Genomic DNA, 17,930 nt, shown 5'->3' with positions numbered 1-17,930 from the left:
GGTGTGTTGTTTTGGTTTTGATTGTCGGTTTCAATTATTTATTTATCTTCCAAGCATAGGTATCCTGTGTTCATGTTAACCACTTATTTATTTTTTGTAGTAGTGTTTTTATTAGAATTTGGATGTGTTCTGTATTTGTATCCTGAATGTTCGTTTTTGACTTTTGTTCAATTCAAGGACTCCAAAAGATTTTAGGCTGTGTGTCATCTTTGTAGTTAAAATTGAACAATAGACGCTATCCCTTTCATCACAGCACTTGCTGGTGGATTTGTCTACATATTGTTCCCATTACTAAAAGTACAAACGATCACAGTGTTTTCTTGTTCTGTAGGTATGCATGCATCCCCACGTACTATCAGATGTTGTGAACTACACCTTGTGGTTGATGGAATGCTCTCACGCATCAGGCTGCTGCCATGCTACCATGTTCTTTTCTATTTGTTTCTCGTTCCGTGCAGTTTTAGAGCTCTTTGATAGGCATGATGGCTTACGGCGCCTAGTTAACTTGGTAAGTCTTAAAACTGTTGTGTTTTGCTTTTCTTAAGTACTTCATCAGAACTGCTGCCTCCTTTTTTTTTGGGGTGGCAAAGCTGAGCGTCATTACAGGACTGGCCTTTCAGCTTGACTCTGCTTTGTGTTAAACAGAAACTTAAGGTTGTGTACAGTTTCTGAGAGTCTTGATTGAGGTTTTAAGAGCTCCTTCAAAAGTTTCCACCAAACAATAATAATCAATATGCTGGAATCTCCATTTAGTCACCCTGTTCTCAAAGCCAAATGTGGCTTTCTGTCCAAAACCAACTTACATGTATTCCATTTAGATAGTTTATGTGATACTTTGGACAGTGAATATTCATACCTGCAAATGAGCACCTTATGGTTTTAGAAGGATTCCTTAGGTTGGTTATGCAAAAATATGAACCAAATAACCAGCAAACTAAGAAGCAGGAGAGGTGGCTAAATGAACTTGTAACTGATGTAACAATGAATCTATAGATATTAAAAATAAAACTGCAGTAAGCCTGTTTTTTCTTCTTCTTCTTCATTTTAGATTAGTACTCTTGATATCTTAAATTTGCAAACCCAAGGTGCGCTGTTAAGTGACGATGAGATATTTGCTAGCCGTCAGACTGGAAAACATACTTGCATGGCCATGCGCAGGTATTTTGAGGCACATCTTGCCATCAAAGTAGAGCAAGTGAAGCAGTCACTTCAACGCACAGAAGGTGGAATTCTGGTCCATCCACAGCCTCCATATAAGGTAGGCAGTACATTGCTGGAAGTAATAGCTCTTCCCTTTTCTAGAGAAGAAAGAGAGATATTGAAAAGTGTTTTCAACTACAGGTAATCCTCGACTTACGACCACAGCTGAGCCCAAATCTTTTGTTGCTAAGTGAAACATTTGTTAAAGGAATTTTGCCCCATTTTACGATCTTTGTTGCCGTAATTGTGAAGTGAAGCACTGCAGTTGATAAGTTAGTAACATGGTTGTTAAGTGATTTGGCTTAACCATTGACTTTGCTTGTCAGAAAGTGACAAAAGGGGATCAAATGACCCTGGGACACGGCAACTGTCATAAATATGAGTCAGTTGCCAAGTGTCTGAATTTTGATCACGTGTCTATCGGATGCTGCAATGGTCATATGTCTGAAAAACAGTCTTAAGTCACTTTTTCAGTGCCGTTGTAACTTTGAACGTTCACTAAATGAACTGCTGTAAATCAAGGACTACCTGTACATCTAATACAGCAACTGTTATCACTTCTGGGAATACAAGGTCCTTACTGTGATTATATTTGGCATCTGATAGATGCCAGGGGTTGGCAAACGTAAACACTCAAAGAGCCATTTGGATCCGTTTCCCACAGAAAAGAAAACACCGGGAGCCACAAAGGTCCTAACCGGAAGCCCCCTGTTCCATTCTGGAGCTGACCGGAAGTTCAGTTCCCCCACCATAGAGTCTCCTCCTAGCGCGGCGTACTTTTTCCTCTGCCTGTCATAACCGAAAGCCCTATCAATTGTGGAGACAACTGGAAAACCCTCCCCTTTCCATAGAGTCTTCTCCTGGTACACTGTGCTCTCCCTCCCCTCCCGGAAGCTCCTCTCAAAATTGTGGTGCCGACCGGTGACGGAGCCACAGCAGAGGGAGGAAAGAGCTACATGCGGCTCCAGAGCTGCAGTTTGCTGACCCCTGTTATAGACCAATTTAGGGCACATTCTTTCTGGGGCTGCAATTTAACTATACCACTTTTCAGCTGGCTGTGAGGATCCAGTTCAATGCATAGGAGGAGGAGGAGCTTCCAATGATGATGGCGGGCGTCCCTTGAGCTCCAAGAACACCATGGAGCTCCCGCCCGGTTAAGGGTTGCTGCCGGCTCCCGTATCATCTGAGGGAGCCGAGAGTTTGATAGCCCGACCACCCAGGCATGTTTTGGGCTTGTTTTGGCCCGCCAGGGTGGTCGGTGAAGACCGGAGGGAGGAGAGGACTGGAGGGCTGTAAACGGCTGTAAACGGTCACCGGCAAGGAAAAAGCAATGGCGACGGCGTGACGGCGTGGTGCGGCTGCGCTGGCGCCGAGAAACGCTGAGAAACACCAGGAATAGAGGGAATAGAGGAGAAACACCGAAAAACCTCAAAAGAGCTGGAAAAGAGCCGGAAAAGTTGAAGGAGAGTGAGAGGAAGGGGGTGAGAGGCTCCGGAGGCATTGGAAGCATTGGAGGCACCGGAGAGATCCTTGAAACATCGAAGAACTTGAGGGAGAGAAGCAGGAAACATCTGATAGGTGAGAAGGACTGGGAGGTGGACGGAGACTGCTGGAAGAGACAAGGGGAGATGGCTGCGACGATGGCTGAATGGAGGAAGTTGCAGCCAGAGAACCCCCTGGGATATTTTGTCATCTTGTTATTCCTGGCTGTTTGTCTCTGGTTACTCCCTCTCCCCCCCCTCCCGGGCCCCTGCTGGCTCGAGCAGACTAACATTGAGAGCCAAGCAGCTGGGCCAAGAATCCCCCCCCCTTCCATCGGGGGGGCCACATCCACCATGGAACAGATGAATGGAACTATCATCTATCCTTTACCACCATTTACCATTTACCATCTTCGCCTTTCCCCCTACCATCTGGGACATCTAATCATGGCTTGCTCTCCCCCCCCTTTCTCTCCAAGTTCTGAGTACCATCTGGACATTGGAAAAAACCTTCTGCCCTCCATTGAGACTCTAGCCCACTGGTTTTCAACTATTAACTTTTATATCATCTGCACCCCTACCTTATCGGGATGGTCAACAACCTACCAATTTACTCGAGGACAGACCTGTTTCGCCTGCGGGAGGCCCCTCTCTCGCAGGTATGGCCCTTGGCTCTCTCAAGGGCCAGCCTTGATGACGGGTTCGCGAACCCCGAGAGGTGGAAGAAGAGGAAGCTGAGGGGCTTTTTAGTAAAATGTTTTATACTGTTTTTAGGGGGTCCCAGGGTGGGGGGGAGGGTTAATCAGACCGGGAGGACGGCCAGAGCCGGACAGACGGGTGAGTCCAGGAAGGACGGGGATGCGGTGGAGGGGGGGAATATAAAGGTCACGATAGCAGAGGGTTGTCCTATTACAACGGTCGCGGGGAGGAGGGGATGCGAGGACAGGATAAGATCCCAAGGTCGGTTGGGAGACCGTGGCTGCTGGTTACGCCCGGTCGCTTGTACCAACCCCTGCAGCCTAGGTGGACAGGTGCTACAGAGCCAGGGCCTGCGGCTGATGCTTTGCAACGCAAGGTCTGTCATCAACAAGGCCCCCCTCATTAATGAGTTGATCTCAGAGGGGGAGCTAGACCTTGCAGGGATAACGGAGACCTGGTTGGGCCACGAGGGTGGTTTACCCCTCGTGGAAATGTGCCCACCGGGTTTTCGAGCATTCCACCAGCCTCGGGCCCTGGGTAAGGGTGGTGGGGTGGCGGTGGTTATGCGGGAATGTTTAGAGCCGAGGGAGTTCACTGTTCCTCAGATACCCGGGTGTGAGTCCCTTGGTGTGAGTTGGGGCCCAGGGAGGCAGTGGGGCTTGCTGATTGTATACTTGGCTCCTCGCTATGCATCAGCAGCCCTGCCCGAGCTCCTCGAGCTAATCTCAGCGACGGCAGTTGAGACTCCCAGACTTCTGGTCATGGGGGACTTCAACTTGCCGTCAACGGGAGCGGCTTCCGAGGTGGCTCGGGAGTTCATGGCTTCCATGACGGCCATGGACCTGACCCAATTAGTGCAGGGCCCCACTCACGAAGGGGGCCACACACTGGACCTCATTTTTGTATCTGAACAGTGGACGAGTGATCTGGGAATAGGGGATTTAGTTATCACGCCCCTGTCATGGTCAGACCACTCATCCCTCCGGCTGGACTTCCCTGGCGCTATCCCCCACCGCGAGGAGGCGGAACCAGACTCTATAAACTGGTACCGCCCCAGGCACCTGATGGAATCTGATAGATTCCTGACGGAGCTTGGGCCAATACCTGTAGCCTTGTCCCGCTCCCGTTCCGAGGACCTAGTGACTGCCTGGAATAGGGCGACGACTGGGGCCTTGGACCGGGTTGCGCCGTTGCGACCTCTCCTGCGGCATCGACCCACCTGGGCTCCTTGGTTCACTGAGGAGCTCAGGGTGATGAAGCGCCACAGGAGACGTCTAGAGAGCAGGTGGAGATCCTCGCGCTCCGAATCTGACCGAACACAGGTAAGAGCCTATTTGCGGACTTACCTTGTGGCAATAAGAGCGGCCAAACGTAGACATTGTGCTGCTCTTATTGCGTCCGCGGATAACCGCCCTGCCGCCCTGTTTAGGGTGACTCGCTCCCTCTTATCGCAGGGGGCGCGGGAGACACCCTTACAGGGTAGAGCAGAGGAGTTTGGGGAATATCTTCAGGACAAAATCGATCAGATCCGGAGCGGGTGGACCTCCGTCAGTGGACCAGACGAGCCGCCAACAGCGAGTCTTGAGGGACCATTCTGGGAGGAGTTTGACTCTGTTGCCCCCGAGGATTTGGACAGGCTGTGTGGACGGCTGCGACCCACCACTTGTTTAACGGACCCGTGCCCCTCCTGGCTGGTACTGGCAGCCTGGGAGGTGACACGAGGCTGGCTCCTGGGCCTGGTGAGCGCCTCACTGAGTGAGGGATACTTACCAACCGCCTTGAAAGAGGCGGTGGTGAGACCCTTGCTCAAGAGGCCCGCGCTCGACCCAATGGAGCTAGCTAACTATCGTCCAGTCTCCAACCTCCCCTTTCTGGCGAAGGTTGTCGAGAATGTGGTGGCGCAGCAGCTCCCGCGACACCTAGACGAATCCGACTATCTAGACCCACGCCAGTCCGGCTTCCGACCCGGGCACAGCACTGAGACAGCCTTGGTCGCGTTGGTCGATGATCTCTGGAGGGCCAGAGATAGGGGTTGCTCCTCTATCCTGGTCCTATTAGACCTCTCGGCGGCTTTTGATACCATCGACCATGGTATCCTATTGCGCCGGTTGGAGGGGATGGGAGTCGGAGGCACCGTTTTGCGGTGGTTCGGCTCCTACCTCTCCGACCGGAAGCAATGTGTGTTGACAGGGGGGCAGAGATCGTCCCTGAGGCCACTCACTTGTGGGGTGCCACAGGGGTCGGTCCTCTCGCCTCTCCTGTTCAACGCATATGTGAAGCCGCTGGGTGAGATCATCCGTGGTTTTGGGGTTGAGTACCATCTTTACGCTGATGATACTCAGCTGTATATTTCAACCCCAAACCACCCCAACGAGGCTGTCGAAGTGATGTCCCGGTGTTTGGAAGCCGTCGGGGTCTGGATGGGGGACAACAGACTTAAACTCAACCCCTCCAAGACCGAGTGGCTGTGGTTACCGGCGCCTCGGTTCAGCCAGCTGACTCCATCGCTGGCCATAGGGGGCGAACAATTGTCCCCTGTGGAGCGGGCGCGCAATTTGGGCGTCCTCCTTGATGCCCGGCTGTCAATGGAGGACCATGTGGCAGCCGTGGCAAGGGGGGCGTTCCACCAGGTTCGCCTGGTGCGCCAATTGCGCCCCCTACTGGACCGGAGTGCCCTGCGCACGGTCACTCATGCGCTGGTGACGTCTCGCCTGGACTACTGCAATGCTCTCTACATGGGGCTTCCCTTGGGACGCATCCGGAGACTGCAGCTAGTTCAGAACGCAGCCGCGCGGGTTATTATGGGAAGTACACGTTACTCCCACGTAACACCTCTCCTGCGCGAGCTGCACTGGCTACCTGTGGCCTTTCGGGTGCGTTTCAAGGTATTGATCACCATCTTTAAAGCGCTCCATGGCAGTGGACCTAGTTACCTGCAGGATCGCATCCTACCACACACGTCCCTGCGACCTATCCGCTCACACAGAGAGGGGCTCTTCCTGGTGCCGTCTGCTAGTCAATGCCAGCGGGCGACACCTAGGAGTAGATCCTTCTCTGCGATGGGCCCAACCCTCTGGAACGACCTCCCCCCTGACATTCGAACTACCACCGACCTCCGTTCCTTCCGGCAAAAGTTAAAGACTCACCTATTTCAATCAGCTGGCCTGGCACTTTCTTAGTTCTACCTCCCGGGGATTTATTTATTTTAATTGGGTTTGGGGTTTTAAAAAGTTTTTAATATACTATATACTATATTTAATATTTATTATTCTATGTACAGTCTTGCAACCTCCTCCACCTACGTATTTAATTATTTAACTGTTTTGTATGTATTTTATAACGTATTTTAGTGACTGTACACCGCCCCGAGTCCCTTCCGGGAGAGGGGGCGGTCTATAAATATGAATAATAAATAAATAAATAAAATAAATAAATAAATAAATAGAATCCTTGTCCTTTTTTACAGAATGTTACCTGTAGAATCTGTTGAATTTTTTTCATTGGTGGTTTCGTTACCCAAATTCTTCTTCGCAAAAGACCACTAAACCTACATTCTTTACAATCTAATAAACGGAATATTTTTTAAAAAAATATTGAATGCTCTTGGATTTGCAATTTGAAATAGTGGGTCAGGTCATTGGGTTTTTAAATATATGCTCCTGTTTTTACTTTGTGCTTTTATAGATTTTGAATTTTGTAGTTAGTTTTTGAATAGTTTTTGATTTCCGTAGTGAAAAGGTAGATTGGATTTTTTTTTAAAAAAAACTATTTTATCAAGTGTTTGTCTTAATTTTTCCAGGTAGGTGATGATAAGGCTATTAGAATGTTTGCTTCTACTTGCAGGCTTGTTCCTATACTCATGAACAGATTGTGGAAATGATGGAGTTTTTAATAGAATATGGACCAGGCCAGCTGTATTGGGATCCAGCAGAGGTGTTTCTCAAGCTATGTTGTGTACAGCTCATGCTTCAGCTTATTTCAATAGCATGCAATTGGAAGACTTACTATGCAAGGTGAGAGAACAACAGGATATGAAATACCTTGTAAGTTGAGATGGCATTTGCTCCAGGACAATTGTTCTGACCCCCCTCCACGCCTGTGAATAAACCAGAACACAGGCTTGGCTGTTTGCCACTGTTTAATTATTGAGATAACGAATCCTTTGGCTGAGGGTCCAGACAACTCACGTTCAATAGAGCAACCCAGATAATTCCAATGAAGCAACGCAGATAGTCCAAACAAACAGACATGGCTAGAATACACAGATAGATTTTCTTTACTACTAATTCGAATGGTTGTTTCCTGCAAATGTCCCCTCCCAGCGCCTCACCTATAATCTCTTTTGGGAGGGGCCAATCCACAACCACCTGTGCTTAATCATCTTCTGTGAGTCTGCCTACGGAGTTGCTGCTTCCGTTTCTCAGCCCTTCTCAATCTAGCATCAGGGACAAACTGACTTTGATCCTCCCCACTGCTCCATGCCTCAGGCGCCTCCTGGTGGCCAACCAGCCTCTCTGGTCCCTGCTCTGAGTCTGAACCCTGCACAGGGTCCTCCACATCGTCCAGGGCAGACTCATATGGTTCCTCGCTATCGGAGTCCATCAGCAGCTCAACCGGATCCTGCTGGGCCACAACAGACAACTGTCCTCTGTGGTTAATATATATGTATTAATATTAACACAGTTTGTTTGTACCTGACAGACTTCTGGAGTTCCCCATAAAATTAATAAAAAACAATATACTCTCTTGTTTTTGAAAAAGACTATCCCGTGAATTTATTCAGTTCACTTTACCTTTAATAGGTTTCATAATGCTTTGAGTTACATGTATTTCATTTTCGTTTACCAGAAACGACACGGTGCGTTACGCGTTGGATGTTTTGGCCATCCTCACTGTGGTTCCAAAAATTCAGTTACAGTTAGCTGAGGCAGTGGATACCGTGGATGAGGGAGGAACATCTATTTCTATTGTGGGTAGGTGAAACCTCGTCTCTTGGTGTGCTTCCTACGGATACCAGTGCCAATGTAAAACTGTTAAATTCTGAGCAAATGGACTGTGATAAAGGATCCCCTTGACCGCATGGCTCAGTTAGTACAAATGATTTCTTTTTTAACTGGATGGTTTCATCTGTCTGAACAGATGAACTCAGGTTGGGAGGCAGCGGGGCGGGGAGAGAGATATGTAGGATGTTGCTCCTTTTGTCCAAATGATTAAAACAGTATTGCACCCTATGCTTCACTCCTTTTGTACATGTGCGACAACATGTATGAAGCACATTAAAAAAAGAATAGGGTTTGTACTATGCATCACTGTTTTCATCAGCCTCTTCTCTGCCTCTCACTAAGGTGTATAGATAGATTTGAAAGGGAAACTAGAAGCAAAGGCATCCGGTTCGTTATTGGCTCATTTTCTCTCTCACACACCAGCTTTAGAGCTTTCACTTCCAATTATTAGGTTGAATTATACCAGTGATGGCGAATATTTTTCTGCTTGGGGGCCAAAAGGGTGTGCAATACCCCCCCTCCCCCTGGCGCATGCGTGCAGGCCTCACTGAAGCCTGTGGACTTCCTGTTGGGCCAACTGCCCAACTGGAGGCTTTCCTGAAACCTGGGGAGGGCGAAAAACGGCCTCCCTCTGCCCTACGAAAGGCTGAAAATCAGCTGGAGCTGACATAGGGCAACACCTCGTGATATGGTTCCATGTGCCACCTGTGGCACGCGTGTCATAGGTTCGCCATTACGGAATTATACCCTCCTAATCATTATTGTGAGAGAATCTAGTGCTATAACATTAAGAATTATTTGAAAGAATGAGATGTTGAAGGGTTTTTTAGAATAAAGCTGCCCCCAACACTCTTTTTGACTGCTCTATTACTAATCCTTGTAGGAATTTCTTTATTTCATGGCAATGGGGTCTGTTGAGATGCAGGTGGGAAAAATAAGGTTTAGTCTGTATTGTGTATTGCTCAGCATTTTCACTAGATAAACACAGATTTGTGCAGCATTACATGAGTCAAAAGTTACATCGCTCCTATAATATACAAGCAGAGCCATTGTTCTCTTACACTAATGTGTGATACATTTTACTTGCTAATGTTTGACTTATTCTTTTTTCCTTTTTTCCAGGTATCAGCATCATTTTGGGGCTTGCCGAGGGTGAATTCTTTATTCACGATGCAGAAATCCAGAAATCTGCCCTTCAGATCATCATTAACTGTGTCTGCGGTCCAGACAATCGCATCTCCAGCATTGGCAAATTTATCTCTGGCACACCTCGTCGCGTACTCCCCCAAACACCCAGGAATAGTGAGCATACTTTGGCCAAGATGTGGAACGTGGTGCAGTCAAACAATGGCATCAAAGTGCTGTTATCCTTGCTCTCTGTCAAAATGCCCATTACAGATGCAGACCAGATCCGAGCATTGGCCTGCAAAGCCCTGGTCGGGTTGTCGCGAAGTAGTACCGTCCGGCAGATCATCAGCAAGCTGCCCCTGTTCAGCAGCTGTCAGATCCAGCAGCTAATGAAGGAGCCTGTGCTGCAGGATAAGCGCAGCGAGCATGTCAAGTTTTGCAAATACGCTGCAGAGCTGATAGAGCGGGTCTCAGGAAAACCCTTGTTGATTGGGACCGATGTCTCTCTGGCCCGACTGCAGAAGGCAGATGTGGTGGCCCAGTCGAGGATTTCATTTCCTGAAAAGGAGCTGCTCCTTTTGATCAGGAACCATCTCATCTCGAAAGGGCTAGGAGAAACTGCTACCATCCTTACAAAGGAGGCAGATCTACCCATGACAGCAGCTTCTCATTCCTCTGCCTTCACCCCAGTACCTGCCACTTCATCTCCGGTGTCTCTGCCTCGTACCCCTCGCATAGCAAATGGCATTGCGGCCCGGTTGACTAACCATCCTTCTGTTGCTTCTGGTGCTTCCTCTGTTCACCCTCAGCCAAGACCAGCTGGCTGCCAGGGCCCACTTGCACTGCCAGGCCCATCTCATGCCACCAACAACCCAGTGATTGGCAGAATTAGCTTTATCCGTGAGAGACCATCTCCCTGCAATGGCAGAAAAATCAGAGTGCTTCGGCAAAAATCAGACCACGGCGCCTACAGTCAGAGCCCAGCTATCAAAAAACAGCTGGACAGACACCTTCCTTCCCCTCCCACCTTGGACAGTATAATCACAGAGTACCTTAGGGAGCAGCATGCGCGCTGCAAAAACCCTGTAGCTACTTGCCCCCCCTTTTCTCTTTTTACACCCCACCAGTGTCCTGAGCCAAAACAGAGGCGCCAAGCGCCAACTAACTTTACCTCGCGGCTGACCCGCAGGGCAGCCTTCCCAAAGTATGGCGGGGTAGATGGTGGATGCTTTGATAGACACCTTATATTTGGCAGGTAAGGAAGATGGTTCTTTATTCCTACGATTTTTTGGGCCATGCCATTTAGAAAGTGGATTTGGGTGCCATACCGTGGCTTGGACAAAACTGATTGCCTTGGGACCACAAGGAAGACTTTGCTATATCACCTCTATAGCATTTCTGAGCTATTGGCAAGATCCTTCTTCCTTTACAAAGAAAGCTGAAGCCGTGTCTTTTCTCCTAGCAGACTAAGATGCAGCTGCCCAACTTCAGTCGCATTTGGCTATTGCTCCTGTTTCTCCTTTTCCCTTCCTGAAAATTAATTTTCTTACTTAGTTGCTCTTTCATATCCCAGGTTCCGTCCAATTTCTGTGTTCCGGGAAGCAAATGAAGATGAAAGTGGCTTTACGTGTTGTGCATTTTCTGCACGGGAGCGATTCCTGATGTTGGGCACCTGCACGGGGCACCTAAAACTCTACAATGTCTTTAGCGGGCAGGAGGAGGCCAGCTACAAGTGCCACAACTCTGCTATCACGCACCTTGAGCCATCCAGGGTAAGGAAAAGGCTGAGAATATTCAGGTCAGGTACGCTTTAATAATAGCATTCTCTCTTTCATAAGGATTGGGAGATTAGGCGAAACTCCAGGAATGAGAAAACATTACAAGTTGTGTTTAATAGCACAACAGGATATTACGGCCTGATTTTATTGACTTAGGTGGAATTTTTAGTCATTGCACAAAATATAGGTAGTCCTTTACCTATGACCACAATTGAACCTGGAATCTTGGTTGCTAAGTGAAGGGATCATTAAGTAAGATGTCACGTGACTGATTTCAGGTGTTAAGTGATTGTACAGGTTGCTTAGCAATCCCAAGTAGGGAGTGCAAAGTGTCTCGGGGGTGGGAGGGGAGAACCTGATTGGCTCTGTTCAGAAGCAACAAATGCTCCCTGCTGAAATCCATGGAGGATTTTCAGTTCCTGGGAGAGATACAAGCATGACATGCACCCGGCTTCTCAGGGCCTCTCCCACCTCCCCTCGGTGCTCCTTACCTTATTACACCGCATCTCGGCTCTCCACTTGGAATATTCCTACTCATCTCTGGGGACTGGCTGGACGAGCTGCCTGCCAAAGAACGTCTTTCATATTGACTTTCTGGGGAAGCCGGCAGAGAAGACTGCAAGTGGCAATCAGATGGTTGTGGGGTGCAGGACAAGCAGTTATAAATGTGAACAACTGGCAAGCACCCAGATCATGATCATGTGACTAATGCGGGAGTGGAGCGTGATGTTTTATAATGCAACCTTTTTGAGGGTGTAACTTTTAATGGTTGTTAAATGACCAGTCATAAATTGAGGATTACCTGTAACCTATCATAGATCACTCTATTCATTATGTTTTAAAACTTTTTTTTCTGAACATTCAGAGGATTGAGGAAGAGATGAGCTTCCAAAACCAGTCTCTTATTTTCTGATTTTTGGAGATCATTGGCTTATGCCTGAAGTGGAATCATTGTTCAGGACAGTTGATTTGTAATAACCATCTGGTCAGACCAAGCCAATAGTATGTTAGAGGTTTTATCTTTGTATAATTGTGGCCATACTACCTTAAATTGGCAAGAGTATTATCTGCCTAGAAGAGTATTTTGTACATTGTGACATAGGTAGAAATTCCCCTTTCTCTTAAAGAAACCCCACATGCTGTCCCCGTGCCTAAAGAGTGTCTGCTTTGACTTCTCTTCCCAAACTGCAGGATGGTTCTTTATTGCTGACATCTGCCTCCTGGAGCCAGCCACTTTCTGCATTGTGGGGAATGAAATCTGTCTTTGAAACCAAGTATGTATGCTTTCTGTCAATCGGTGTTTCTCAGCCTTGGCAGCTTTAAGATATGTGTTCTTCAGTTTTCACAATTCCCCACCCAGCACACTAAGAATTGAAGTCCACAAAGTTGCCAAGGTTAAAAACATTACTCCTTTATGGTGATTTAATTGTCTTGAATGAGCAGGCCATTAATCGGGCAATATTTTAATATTTAAAACTTTTTGGTTTTAAATACTGTGTAATATTCAGGCTCTCTAAAGTAGCCAAGATGTGTGATACTTTTTTCTATTAGTTCCTGACAGTTATTGTGTATTGTGTATACAGAGAACCATGTGGCACAGTGGTTCGAATGCAGTACTGCAGGCAGACTCTGCCCACAGCCAGGAGTTTGACGCTGTCTGGCTCAAGGTTAACTCATCCTTCTGATCCAGATTGTTGAGGGCAATATACTGACACAGTACATAGTACTGTAAAACACTATGGAAGGGTATATACTGTAAGTCTTATTGCTATTGCAGATGCATTCAAATATGCTAGATAAAAGCACAATTTTTGAGTGAAAGCTTTATTCTTTGTAGTTGGCTGATGATGTGCTTTTTCCTCGCAGGCATTCCTTCACGGATGACCATTATGTTGAGTTCAGTAAGCATTCTCAAGATAGGGTCATTGGCACCAAGGGGGACATTGCCCATGTAAGTATTGGTTGTTGAATCTCAGAAGAAATACAGGGTTACTTACAAGCCACAGCCATTTCTTATATACAGCACTTGAAAATGCAGAGAGCGAGGTTGTTCCTAAAAAATTGTTTCATGGCTTGAAACCATTAAAGTGAGATTGGTGGTATATAAATTTAATAAATAAGTACTACTAGGCTTTTTTCAATAAAATAAAAATATGTAATCACTGCCATATATTTTTTTAACAAATAGAAAAGTGGTGCTAAATGAAAAATATATTGATTAAGTACACTTTTGGCATTACTTGAGAGAATTAGAAGTAAGTTCAGAAGTGATCTAAAGTTCAGATATGTTTTGTGGGATTAGATTAGATATTCTTTAATATCAAAATGTGCAATATATTCTTCAAGACACGATCCTACCTTTTGAACATCTGTAATTATATCCCTAATGCTTCATGAGAAAGGCTGTTTTCTGGAATGTATGCCGGAATTCGTATTTATTCCTTAAAAAGGCAAACTGATTATACATCAGCAAATGTTTCCTAGTTGTAAAATTAAATATGTTGGAAGCTTTCAAGACAGAAACTGTAGAATCTGGTTTGTTTTTTTAAAAATGATAGCAATTTACCTTAGGAAAAATAAAGATGAATATTGAAATCCGAGTTCTGTGGGGAAAATTCTACTCAAGGGATACTCTAAATAGAGGAAGGATGGCAGGATTTGAGTGGAAGATGATAGCTGTAAATTTTGCCGATTTTCTGTCTCTTAAAAGGAGGAGATGACATAGTTGCACTGCAAGAGAAAAGGAAGAGTTAGTGAAAGCCGTGGTACCCTTGCTACAGTTGTGTTGCGCTGCTAGTTGTCAAACAACTGGCAAGCTAGGCATTGTGGCCTAGCCTTGCTTTCAATTTTCTCACAACATTCCAGAAAATATAACCGTTGTTTCTTATGACCTGATACAAGTCACCTTTAGACCATTTAGCCCCTGCTGCATCTATCTATTAAAATCTCGTCACTTTTCCTTATGCTTTTTGTTCTTATTCCTGCATTTTTACATTTAAGCAAGATGTTTTTCTGTTGATTTACTATTCTTTCTGTTAGCCTTCAACTATAAATCTGATCTGGGTTCATACTATGGTCATTTGTGACAAGCTAAAATGTTAATTCTGAACTTCAGCAAAGTGCAAGTGGCAGTTAAGAATCCGGGATGTAATCTATTCTGACAAAAAAGGTAAAAGTAATAAAGCCAGATGCTCAGAATATAAAAGAATAGATTACAAAAAAAAATTTAAAAGAAGAGAATAAGACTGTTAATGTTATTGGGTGCTAATGACAGAATGTTATCATCTTCATTTTTGTTTTGTGAATCTTTTTCACCACATACTACATTGGGCATTATTATGTAACTCACTGCCTCTAAGATCAGCTAGAATACTTTTATATTGCGAGCCACACATTCAGATATCAAAGTATAGTTTTCAGCCTAGCAGTTTTGCTTCATGTCATAGAATATTCTATGGCTGGGATGGTGAATGTATGGCACGTGTGCCGCAGGCGGCAAGCAGAGCCATTTGTCATGCGCACTGGGGGGTCGTGCATTGCATTATGGGTGTGGTACACTCGCACACGTCCCCCCTGCACTCCCCCCGCTTATGGCACGCGAACCAAAGAAGAATTGCCATTGCTGCTCTATGGCATAGGAATGAATCTAGGAGAAGTGAGTGACAGCCATGCTTCCCCCCTGGGTTATTAGATGACAACGATGTTCAAGGCCAACATTTCCCTTAATCATTTGGAGACAGAGGCTGAAGAATTTGTGAGGTTTGCATGTGAGACCAAATGGTCTGAGGTAACCTCTAAAAGACAGAAATAAAATTTAAAACTAATACGATTGTTGGATCATTCATTCTTCATCTTGACAACTTTTAAGATATATGGGTTTCAACTCTCACAGTTCTCCAGCAAGCATGAGGAAAACAAGGTAGATGAGAATCCATAAAATGTGAGTGATTTGGAAATGGTTGCATGTGCTTTTTTGGACAAAATATTTGACAGGTGTTGACTAAGTTATTTTCTTTTTTCCTTTTTCATCTAAAAGATCTATGATATTCAGACTGGCAACAAGCTCTTGACTTTGTTTAACCCAGATCTTGCAAACAACTACAAGAAGAATTCTGCCACCTTTAACCCCACAGATGACCTTGTCTTAAACGATGGTGTCCTCTGGGATGTTCGCTCTGCACAGGCTATTCATAAATTTGATAAATTCAATATGACCATCAGTGGCGTTTTCCACCCGAATGGATTGGAGGTCATAGTGAACACAGAAATTGTATCCTTTTTTAACCTTAATTTCAGTGTCTGTTGGAATAGTAGAGGTTGGTAGGAAGAGCTTACTTAATTGTTTATTTAATTTCAAGATTTATAATAAGGTCACACAACTTAAATTGTGTGACTCTCGGCAGCACATAAGATAAACCCAATCCTCTTTCATGTGAGAACTCAAAACGAAAATCCTTAATTGTGGAAATAACAGCAGGTTGGTAAACTTTTTGGCCTTGCTTATTGTCAAGTCAATTGAAGTCTTCTGCTCAAAGTGACTAAGGCAATAAATGTTTCAGCAGAAGGTATAAACAGCACTGTTCTGTAGAACAGAAATGAACATACTGCAGCCAAGTTTCTAGGAGCCACTTTTTATGGGATGGGTATCTATACACATTTGGTTAATGAAGCAAGAAAATTGGGGGAAAGGTAAGAAAAGCACGATGGAAGAAGAGATGGAAGCCATTTAGAAAACAGCAGAAACGAGAAAGCCCAACGCAGTAATGAATCCAGATTTCTGGAAAGGGCAAACTCTTTTTATCCTGATAGTTGTGTATGGATGAAGAGAAGAAAAAGGATTGTTAGAAAAACAGTAGATTTATAAAATATCCTTTTTGGGTTTCCTTTGACTAAAATATTTTTCAGTTCAAATATAGTTGAACCGTAACTTTTTGTAGAATAATTATTATATCAGTGGTTGTATTTTCAGTATACTTTTAACATTCTCTAGCATAACATTTGCCTTTGTTACAAAAGTGAGAGCAATTATGACTCTCCTAACTTTAGAGTCTGGTGATCCATGGTAGATCCATCCCACCATAAAGACATCTGTGAAATTCTGTACATGAGGAATTAATGCAAGGTCAATTCAAAACTTTTAAGTGATTTTGCAAGCTAAAATGAAATTTGATGGGTAGATTCAAAAGTATTATTCTGTGATATATGATTCAAACATATATGTAGCATGCAAATTGAGGAAATAATTTATTAGATTATTCAGATACGTTACTACAATTGTTAGAGAAATTCTGTCTCAGGGCTGGGCAGATGAAGGGGAGTGTGAGGCTGTCATTGGAGCTGGAGAGCGAGATCCTTTACCAATGTCCCTTATTTATAGTGCAGAATCTTCCTTAATGACCTCTCCAGTGGGACTTGCGGACTTTCCACTTGTTACACACAGTGCCTGCTTTGGATCAATGCCGTGTTGTTTTCAACCATACTGGGACAGTTATGTATGGAGGTAATGACTGATTTTCATTATGTGATGGCATCAGGAGAGCTATAGATTTTGTTTCATCCTGCTTTCTAGCAGTCACCAAAACAGCACAGTGGGTGTTGCCAAGATTTGCCAAGGGAAAACACTTTAAAAAGGTCTTGAGTTGGCAGTAGACTTCAGAAGGGGCTGAGGTTCAGTCTTAGTTGAATCTCTGGCATTTTCACATAGGATTGGGAAAGGCTGTAATCTGAAAAGTTGTCAGTCAGGGTCAGCACTTCTGAGTTAAGGGAGAAGAATTTTGATTCATGAAAGCAATTTTCTATGTTCCTGTATATATTAACATAAACAGTACCCTGCTGATTGGACCCCTGGATTATTTTGGCCAGCAATCTGTTCTTACAATGGCCAACCAACTGCATAAGGATGGCTTCTATGGACTTCTCTGGAAACTCGCTTAACATTTTCCCTTACTTTTTTTTAATGGTGCCTTTTTCTCCTTGTTTAGCTTTGTTGCTCCATTTTGGTGTTCTTTGAATCTTAAACAAAATGAATCATAACTAACTAAAATGGAATTTAAATTTCTAACCTGAAGTATAGTACAGTTGTATGGCTCTATATTTTCTGATTTTTTGATAGTAATCTTATTCAATTATAGGAGCAAATATGTATTTAAAAACAAAAAGATTCATTTAAACTCCTAAAGCTTCTTGTTTCATTTGCTTCCTCTCCTTATATTCCCTAAAAATATTTTCTTTCTTGATCAGCTATGCTACAAGCAGATGATGAAGATGATTTGCTGGAAGAGAGAATGCGAAGTCCTTTTGGATCATCTTTCAGGACATTCAATGCAACAGATTACAAACCAATTGGTAAAGATTATAATTGTTCCTATTGAAGTAAACCGAATGAAATTATGATTTCAGCTGCTCTGCTAGGAAACATTTCTTATCCATTTACTATCATGATCTTTCCAGAATGTAAATTTTGTTAAACATCAAAAATGATTTTTTCTGTGAAAGTAAAGAATGAAAATATAGGGGGAACAAAATGCCAAATACATAAAAAATCTCAAAATTTGTTCAGTGGAGAACTTCAGTAAAGTATATTATGTTTGGCAAATTTCCAAGGCCAAATATTCAAAGAAATCATAACAAGCAGAAGGAAA

At 44.6% G+C, this 17,930-nt stretch overlaps 1 protein-coding gene across 3 annotated transcripts in view; it reads left to right on the top strand.

The window, feature by feature from the left end:
- Nucleotides 1–17,930, top strand: part of DCAF1 (DDB1 and CUL4 associated factor 1) — a 51,092-nt gene that overhangs the window by 19,416 nt on the left and 13,746 nt on the right. For 2 of the 3 annotated variants that reach the window (XM_081956177.1, XM_081956176.1), the window contains exons 10-20: nt 332–508; nt 1,049–1,258; nt 7,224–7,393; nt 8,229–8,353; nt 9,506–10,766; nt 11,085–11,283; nt 12,481–12,563; nt 13,156–13,240; nt 15,326–15,559; nt 16,696–16,789; nt 17,530–17,634. In XM_081956177.1, coding sequence (XP_081812303.1) covers nt 332–508; nt 1,049–1,258; nt 7,224–7,393; nt 8,229–8,353; nt 9,506–10,766; nt 11,085–11,283; nt 12,481–12,563; nt 13,156–13,240; nt 15,326–15,559; nt 16,696–16,789; nt 17,530–17,634 — 2,743 coding nt within the window. Of the gene's footprint in view, nt 1–331; nt 509–1,048; nt 1,259–7,223; nt 7,394–8,228; nt 8,354–9,505; nt 10,767–11,084; nt 11,284–12,480; nt 12,564–12,872; nt 13,045–13,155; nt 13,241–15,325; nt 15,560–16,695; nt 16,790–17,529; nt 17,635–17,930 lie in introns of those variants that run through there. The other variant, XR_014175636.1, reaches the window with a different exon arrangement.

This window comes from Natrix helvetica (assembly GCF_964273705.1).
Source record: "Natrix helvetica genome assembly, chromosome: 1".
In the NCBI taxonomy this organism is placed as follows: domain Eukaryota; kingdom Metazoa; phylum Chordata; class Lepidosauria; order Squamata; family Natricidae; genus Natrix; species Natrix helvetica.
Note: the sequence above shows the minus strand (reverse complement) of the source record. Positions and strands in the feature narration are given on the sequence as shown.